The sequence below is a fragment of the Rhinopithecus bieti genome, unplaced genomic scaffold (assembly GCF_001698545.2).
Source record: "Rhinopithecus bieti isolate Rb0 unplaced genomic scaffold, ASM169854v2 scaffold_7673, whole genome shotgun sequence".
In the NCBI taxonomy this organism is placed as follows: Eukaryota; Metazoa; Chordata; class Mammalia; order Primates; family Cercopithecidae; genus Rhinopithecus; species Rhinopithecus bieti.
In genome coordinates, this window is record NW_016806375.1 from 7,677,312 (window position 1) to 7,686,695 (window position 9,384).

The 9,384-nt window shown below is 36.4% G+C and overlaps 1 protein-coding gene across 1 annotated transcript in view; it reads right to left on the minus strand.

Annotated features, from left to right (window-relative positions):
- The window catches only part of SPINK13 (serine peptidase inhibitor Kazal type 13), a 19,240-nt gene extending 11,873 nt beyond the window's left edge, over nucleotides 1-7,367 (minus strand). The window contains exons 1-3 of the mRNA XM_017875861.1: nucleotides 7,295-7,367; nucleotides 5,715-5,817; nucleotides 1,470-1,507 (exon numbers count right to left, since the gene is read on the minus strand). Coding sequence (XP_017731350.1) covers nucleotides 1,470-1,507; nucleotides 5,715-5,784 — 108 coding nt within the window. The 5' untranslated portion in view covers nucleotides 5,785-5,817; nucleotides 7,295-7,367. The remainder of the gene's footprint in view (nucleotides 1-1,469; nucleotides 1,508-5,714; nucleotides 5,818-7,294) is intronic.
- Nucleotides 7,368-9,384: the final 2,017 nt, after the last annotated feature.

Consider the following 9,384-nt stretch of genomic DNA (forward strand, 5'->3'; position numbering starts at 1 on the left):
AAAAAAGAAAAAAGAAAAAATGTCAGGAAACAACAGATGCTGGAGAGGATGTGGAGAAATAGCAACGCTTTTACACTGTTGGTGGGAATGTAAATTAGCTCAACCATTGTGGAGGACAGTGTGGCAAGTCCTCAAGTATCTAGAACTAGAAATACTATTTGACATAGCAATCTCTTTACTGGGTATATACCCAAAGGATTATAAATCATTCTACTATAAAAACACATGCACACATATGTTTATTGTAGCACTATTCACAATAGCAAAGACTTGGAACCAACCCAAATGCCCATCAATGATAGACTGGATAAAGAAAATGTGGCACATACACACCATGGAATACTATGCAGCCACGAAAAAGAATGAGTTCATGTCCTTTGCAGGGACATGTATGGAGCTGGAAACCATCATTCTCAGCAAATTAACACAGGAACAGAAAACCAAGCACTACATATTCTCACTCATAAGTAGGAGTTGAATAATGAGAACACATGAACACAGGGAGGGGAACATTACACACTGGGGCCTGTTGTGGGGGCAGGGACAAGGGGAGGAATGGCATTAAGAGAAATACCTAATGTAGATGATGGGTTGATGGGTGCGGCAAAACAACACTGCACATGTATACCTAGGTAGCAAACCTGTATGTTCTGCACATGTATCCCAAAACTTATTAAAACTGAGAATAAACCCTGTATTTACCACTGTTTAGCTTTGTGACTTTGAACACATGGCAGGTATTATTTTACTTAATGCTCAGAGATATATTTACTCAATATTTTATTTGACTATAAAGATATTTATTTTACTAAAATATTACATTTTAGTAAATATGGCACATATACACCTCCCTGTGTTCATGTGTTCTCATTATGGCTTTCTGTTCCTGTGTTAATTTGCTGAGAATGATGGTTTCCAGCTCCATATATGTCTCTGCAAAGGACATGAACTCATTCTTTTTCATGGCTGCATAGTATTCCATGGTGTGTATGTGCCACATAGTAAAGCTTGTGCTACATGGAGACAATCTATTTCTGGAGAGGTCTGTGTGCAAGGTCACATAGAATCCTTCCATTCTGCTTTACCTCCATGAAGATTTATTTATTTATTTATAGACAGGGTTTCACTCTGTTGCCCAGGCTGGAGTGCAGTGGTCCATTATGGCTTACTGCAGTTTCCAACTCCTGGCCTCAAGTGACCCTCCCAACTCAACCTCCCATGTAGCTGGCTATAGGCTTGCCCCACCACACGTGGTTAATTTTTGTATTTTTTTAGACACAAGATCTTCCTATGTTGCTCTGGCTGACCTTGAGCTCCTGGGCTCAGGTGATCCTCCCGCCTCAGCCTCCCTAAGTTCTGGAATTACAGGCATGAGCCACTGTGCCTGACTTTCCATGAAGTTTTAGATCTCATGTCAAGAGCGTGATTAGACTAGAATTATGATCTAGAACTGAGAATTTTAAACTTACCTTAGGCCATTTAGTGAAGTCACGTTTTCTGAAAATTGCTGCAAATAAAGAACAAACACAGTAAGTTAAAGGAAATAGTTCTCCATGGGATATCATATCACTTATTGAAGTCACTGACTGAATAACGTAATTTCTCATTTACAAAAATGTATACAAAATAAGTTTAATAGCAATAGAATTTGCAGTAACATTCCTTTTAAATTACTTTATCCACTTATTCTTTCTTTTCACAGTCTTGATTTTATTTATAAATTTGCTGTATCAGTGAGGAAAGAGTAAAAACTGTTTGAGGTTGTATATATAACTTACAAATAATTTTATTTATTTATTTTCACTTTTGTTGGCTTTAGCTTCCTCTTCACTGCAATTGGGTTATGCATTTTTAAAATTTAGAAAATAAATATGATATAGTAAGTAATGTATCAGGCCAGTTCCTACCAAGATGCTGAATTAAAGTGGACACAGGGATGATAAGAAAACTGAGGGAGTTCGCTGGCTTTCAGGATACTGACTTTATGGGGTGCTTGTATGAGGGTTGCTGGTGTTGCCTGGGATAGAGGGTTACTAGCTGCCTGTGGGAAAATGAAATAAGAAAGTACTTATTGTATTTTGGTCTTACTTATCTGTCACTGTTAAGTGATATTTAAAATATCGTAGAATATTCTGACTTTCCAAAAGTTAGAATTTTCAAAAGTTAAAAGAAAAATTCTGCATGATATTTAGAAATCTTCCCACAAAGACTACCAACCTTTTGAGGAATAGGTCTTGCTGATTACATGTACACTCTTTCAGAGAACCAAAAGATAGAATGCTTTTATCTACTTCTGAAAGGTCAGAATATTTTACGACAAAGGTAACGATACGGTTACAAGAAAAAAAAAAAGGTCTTCATCTAGTAAAAATGAAACAAAATTACATGTATATACTGCACATTATGCATAAGAATTAATTCCAAATGAATCAGGATCTAAACATAAAAAATAAAACTCTATAATCATTAAAATGACATAATTTTTAAATTATAATGATTCATTAATCTAAATACAATAACAGAAAACACAGATGCATTTTTTTACTTAAAAATTAAAACAACTTCCTGGCAAAAAATAAACATATACAATCTAAAAAGATTTTTGATAAAGGGCTAATATGCCTAATTTATAAAGAACTCATTAAAGTTGAGGGAAGAATAAAACAAGAAACGTAACTGAAGAACAGACAATATACATGCAAATATAATTTACACGAGCATAGATACTCAAAAAGATACAGAAATGACCCTTGAATCTCTAAAGGAAATTCAGCCTCACTCATGCTAAGAAAAATGCTAATTAAAACTATATGGAAATACCATTTATCACCGATCAGATTAGCTGTTGAGAAAGAGGTTCCTGGTGGGAATCCAAATTGGAAGAATGTTTATGAAGTAAAATTTGACAATATTGAACAAAACTATATTTGCATTTACAGAATTCTTATTCCATGATTTTGCAAAATGTGAGCCTACAAATTAGAATTCAATGCATAAATGACTTTTTTGTCTTCAGAGTAAGAGTATATAGTTCAGCTAATAGACTCAACGATAAGTTGGGTTAGTTCCATTCCTCCCATTTTGGTGTAAACATATTTTTCCTTTAAAATATGGCTTAGTTAATTTGTTAAAGACAGACCTGAAGGTTCGGTACTTGTGATTTCTGGTGTGGATCCTGAGAACAGGAAGTATTGGCATCCTAAAGGTCTGACATTTGCATAACAGATTGGCATAAAGATAAAAAATAGATCAGTGAAAAGGATAGAGTCCAGAAATATAGGCATCTAAGAAGTTCAAAAATATACACTTCTGTGGACAAGTGCTTTTTGGCAAAGGTGAAAGAACAATTTAGTGGAAAAAGAATCATCCTTTCCACAAATCACACTAAAACAATTGGGCTTCTGGAGGGAAAACAAAAAAGAATCTCAATTTATATGTTGCACTATTATCTGAAACATTTTTTATTATCTAATATTTTTTAAATTTTAGTTTTCTAATGAAAAGTTACTAGTTCATGCAGCAACTTTGGAGAACCATCTGGCATTATCTTCTAGTGTAGAAAATTCACACACATTGTAGCATAGCAACTCTACTCTTAGATACATACCTAAGAGAAACTCTTGTTCATGTGCATCAAAAAACATGTATAAGAATATTTCTACCAGCTCTGCCCTTAACATCATAAATTTGTAAGTAAACCAAATGTCCATCAACAGAAGAGTAATGAAATTAGGGTATAGTTGCACATTGGGATATTATTCATTGGTGTGATATTATTCATGGATGAAACTAAATGAACAACTGCACACATTAATATGTATACATTTAAATAGTAGGTAGGAAAAAGCAAATTTCAAAAGATGAAAAGATTCTCTTATGTAATATTGAATTAAAAAGTCCTAATAATAGGCAGGGCGTGGTGGCTCACGCCTGTAATTCCAGCACTTTGGGAGGTTGAAGTGGGCGGATCACGAGGTCAGGAGATTGAGACCATCCTGGCTAACATGGTGAAACCTCGTCTCTACTAAAAATACAATAAAATTAGCCGGGCATGGTGGCGGACACCTGTAGTCCCAGCTACACGGGAGGCTGAGGCAGGAGAATGGCGTGAACCCGGGAGGCGGAGCTTGCAGTGAAATGAGATCGCACCACTGCACTCCAGCCTGGGCGACAGAAAGAGACTCCGTCTCCAAAAAAAAAAAAAAAGGCTGTATATGACAAGTTATATAAATGTTACATACATGTTACATAAATGTTAAAATAATTATAAAAATATATTTTCCATGATGTGTATAAATAAAAGACTATATTAAAAATAAGAGCTCGGGAAGAATGGACATAAGATTTAGAATGACTGAAACTGAAGTAAGAATTTTGGGAAAAAATAAATTAAAAAAAGATGTAGAATTGTGTTTTTATTGGATGAAGATAGACGAGAATTGGATGACTGAATACTACATTATTGGATTTGAACTTTTGTCAGTAGTCTAGAGTTTTGCAGGAATGATATATTCATGGTGCTTTTTGATTGAACCCAATGAAATTTATTGAACCAAGTATTGTGATTAATCCAATTCTATCCAACTGAGGCATATTTAAAATAATAAAGTATATTACAGAGAACCTACACACAGCAGGCAATCAATTGATAATAGCTACATTTTTAAACATTCATTTATTGAGCATTTACTTTTGTATCATGTATTTAAGGATGATCTGGAAATGCAAACATGAGGTTGTACTGTCTGCTTTACTAATTTGTAACTGATTTGCAGGTGTACTATTTTCTTATTGCTGTTGTAATGAATTGTCACAAATATAGTGACTTAAAACAACACAAATTTATTATCTTACAATTCTGGAGGCTAGAAGTCCTAAAGTCAAGATGTCAGCACTGATGCATTCCTCCTGGAGTTTCTAGGGAAGAATTAATTTCCTTACCTTTTCCAGCTTCTACAGGCTGTCTGAGTTCCTTGACCCATGGCCCTTTTACTGCACCATTCTAACTTCTGCTTCCATTGTCACATCTTCTCTGACTTGGGCCCTCCTGCCTCCCTCTGATAAGAATCCTTGTGATTATATTATTCCACCTGAATAATCCAGTATAAGTTTTCAATCTTAGGATCCTTAACTAAATTACATCTGCAAAGTCCCCTGTGCCATGCAAGGCAACATATTCACAGGTTCAAGTGATTAGGACTTGAACATTTTGGGGAGGCATTATTCCATCTATAATTAGCAGGTAACATAGGTTTTGTTTTTATACATTCATGATTTTTACTATTGAACTCTAAAGACACATGTCAACCCAACATCAATCGCAGAAATACCTTTTATTTTCATTGGCTTATTTTCATTATCATATTTACCATATCACTTACCATATTTGAAAGCCATAAGAAAATACATCATTTTTTGTAGGAAAAATAATAATTATAGTGCATATTGCTTACAATAAAAAATACCACAATTTTCTCTGCTCTAGAGGATTTCTTTTGAATGGACAGAATAGACACGAAGTTGTGACTCCACCATGTAGAAAACAAGTTTGATTTTTCTATTTAAGAATGTACATTTTAATTATACCCAATTTGGACTATACTGGCTTACATTTCAGCAAAATATTTCCCATAAAAGTCAAAAATTACTCGTTTTCTTTCCTATAACTTTAAGAAAATCAGAGTTTATCTCCCAAAACCTCTTAGGTTACTCACCTGAGGAAACCATATGTGTCAAAGTAGAGGATATCAGGAAAAATATAATCTTGTGGGGAAAGGCAGCCATTTGATCTCATATAGGACTCTTCTTTGATAAGGCCTGTGAACATGCCCAAGATTCTTTGTTTTTAGTTTCCTGCACAGCTAGCTTTTCCAATGTGAGAGAACACAATACCCTATGGTGATACCATTCCCGTACACTTGCCCTGGTGGTTCTTATACTGACATGGTCTCCAGGAACTCAGGCCTGAGAGACCCCTTTTTCTTTCAAGAAGAAAATGAAAATCATAAAAACATGACTTTTTTTTTTTTTTTCCTGCCAAAACCTAGCTGACAATCACAGTTCTGGCCTGGAAGAAAAATTAAGCTCAAGATTCATCAGGGTTGACTCAAAGTCTATCACCTATACATAGGTTCACCCTACAATTATCTAATTATCTCACAGCTAATTACCTAAGCTACTGCCTTCTTGTTAGTGAACACAGACATGTAAAGAATTCATAAGAATTCTGAGGTTAACAGGTGTAAACTGAGGGCTGTCCTGTACAATCTTGGACCTATCACCCTATAACATGTGATTCCCTGGGATGGACCAGTTTCTCCCACATTTAAGCCCTTTATTTCCCAGCTAAATTTCTCTTTGCCAGGTCAGTCACATGGGCTCAAATATAAAGAATAGGTTAAAAATGGAATCGTTGGTTATGCTTAATAAAAATTGTGTATACCTTACCTGATGCAAGAATCAGAAAAAAAAAAAAATGTGACATATGACTTTGAATTGAGTGAGATGCTAGAAATCACAGAGTTTGGAGTTAGATGGGAGTTCAAATTCTTGGTTTAACGTCTCTGAGAAGTGTAGGCCTCAGAAAGTATGAACTTCATAGGATATTGAAAGAATCAACTGGTATTAATATAAGCAGAGCTTAAACATATTAAATTGACAATTTGTTTAGCCCAACTTTTCTTTTCTTTTTTTTTTTTTTCTTTTTGAGACGGAGTCTCGCTCTGTCTCCCAGGCTGGAGTACGGTGGCCATATCTCAGCTCACTACAGGCTCCGCCTCCCGGGTTCCCGCCATTCTCCTGCCTCAGCCTCCCGAGTAGCTGGGACTACAGTCGCCCGCCACCTCACCCGGCTAGTTTTTTGTATTTTTTAGTGGAGACGGGGTTTCACCGTGTTAGCCAGGATGGTCTCAATCTCCTGACCTCGTGATCCGCCCGTCTCGGCCTCCCAAAGTGCTGGGATTACAGGCTTGAGCCACCGCGCCCGGCCTAGCCCAGCTTTTCTTTGCTGTGAGTGAAATATTTAGGCCCAGGGAGGAGATACCTTCCCAGTCCATTTCCTTAACTTGCTCACGCCCTATTCTATCCATTCTGTCTGCTTTCAAAATTGTAGCAGGGGCATATAGAGAAATGAAGGAGAATCATAAATAAGCATGACATTTTCTCCACTTTAATATGCAGAGGAAACAAAAGGAGGGTGTTGAGGAAAAAGAGGGAAACGCACTGACAGAGAGGAAAGCTGAAGAGACCCCACCACTGACTTGGACTAAGGAGAGAGAAGTCAAAGAGTAGTTACCCGGATGAGGTGGCTGAACATGGACCTGCTCTTGTCACTTTGGGTGTCACAACTAGCCTTCAGAAGAGCTGCTGTTCCAGAAGTCTGTACTCAAGGACATGCAGCAGTGGGGGCTGACTCATTGCATAGCTGAGTGACCAATTGCTTGGCATGAGTTTACTCTAATGGCTGTTTCTGACTTTGATCCCTCTCCTGAACCACCCCCTCTCATGTGTCCTGTTCCAGCAGGAAGAGACAGACCTGGAGGTTCTGTACTTGTGATTTCTGGTTGTGGATCTTGAGAACAAGAAGTACTGGGATCCTAAAGTTCTGACATTTGCAAAGCAGATTAATGACCTACCACATTCCAGATCATTTGGTGATTGTGTGTGTGTGGGTGTATGTGTGTGTGTGTGCGTGCCAATTTCAAGGTGGTTCCAGCCTTTCTAGTCTTCTCTGACCCTTATTCTCAGAAGTCACACCTGTTCTGTCTTTCTAGGATATAATTTTTGTTTTTCTATTAGCCTGGGTAACTCCCCAACCAATAAGGTTTGCAATATCCAAGCCTCCTAATTTCTCTACTTATTAGCTTATATTACGCTTCAGCATCAGCAAGCCTAAACACTTGCCATTATCTGGAAAAGTTCTATTTCACAGGCTTTAAACTCTCCTAGAGTAGTTAGTACTCTTTTATGGCTTTGTGTTCCTGTACTAGCTTGAATTCCATAGTCTGACATTAATATTTAGCTCCTTGACATGTCCATCCTCTCTTGATGTCCTGCTCTCTATTTTTCCTTCTTTCTTCCAAGTTGGGATAAATTCAGCTTCTTATTGTCCTGCTCCAGACCTTGGTTGTGGAGAAAGACAGAAAAAGTTCCATACAGGGGACTCTGTGATCCTGATAACATCATTATTTACCTAAACTCTTTAGACTCCAGTGAAAGCTTCTTATTTAATGTCATTTTCCTACCTTATGCCACCTGTCCCATACCATTTTCTTTGTTTTATGCAATTTGTTTCCACTATCTGATCCCATTCCACCCATATGACTTTGAGTGGAAAACTTCATCTCTTAGTTACTGAGTAAACAAGCTTCAGGATGAACAAGCCCTGTCCACTATTTTCCTTTTACTTTAAAATTCTGGAATTTTTATGATCTACCTTTTTTTCCTCTGTTTCTTTTCTTCACTCCACATCAACTTACCTAGGGATCTATACCTTCATTCATTCTTTTCATTCTGTCGGCACCTGGCTATGGAGTTTACATTTGTCATCATATTTATTCCTCATAACAATCCTATGAGGTATATACCACTGAGTCTTGTATAAGAGAAAAAGAAACTGAGATAGGGATAACTCAAAGGGATAATTCATTTGCTGAAGCTACCAACTAGCTACTAACCATGCTACAGTGGACAGAGATGACATTCATGCCAAAGGCCATGTTCACTTGCTTTCTCTACATTTGCTCTAAATTTAGAGAAAAAAAAAAATCCCTACCCCCTCTTCCTTTCATTAAATCTTGCTTTTCCCAAAGCCAGTGCTTTTAATCTCTTCAAAATACTGCCTTTTAATTAATTAGAATATAGGCTCTATGAAGGAAAAGGCCTTGCCTATATCTGTTAATAATTTTTACCTTGTAATCACAGTGAAGAGCATTGAATTTGCCACAAAGTAAGTATTCAGTAAATAGATATAAGAAGAAATAGAGTAATCCACCCATCCTTTTTTTATTTGGTTGTTTACTGTGTTCTTGGATATTTTTAAAAATGTGTTTTCACAGATGACATTGTATCTAGTCCACCAAAAAAAAACCCAAAAAACAAAAAACACTTAATTTTGATTAAGGAGTCACATACATTTTGGAAAAGTAACATTTTTATAATATAGTTACTTTATACATGAATATGATGGGCCTTCTTTTTGACTTGCAGGGTAGTTTATCCATTTTTTTTATATACAGATATTACCTCAATGGTGGACACAAATCTAAATACAAATCTGATCTTTTTGCCCTGCTCAAGTCCTCCATTGGCTCTTCATTGCTTATATTATGGTACTATTATTTATGGTAATAATACTTGGGTATGAAGAAAGTAACATTTTACTTT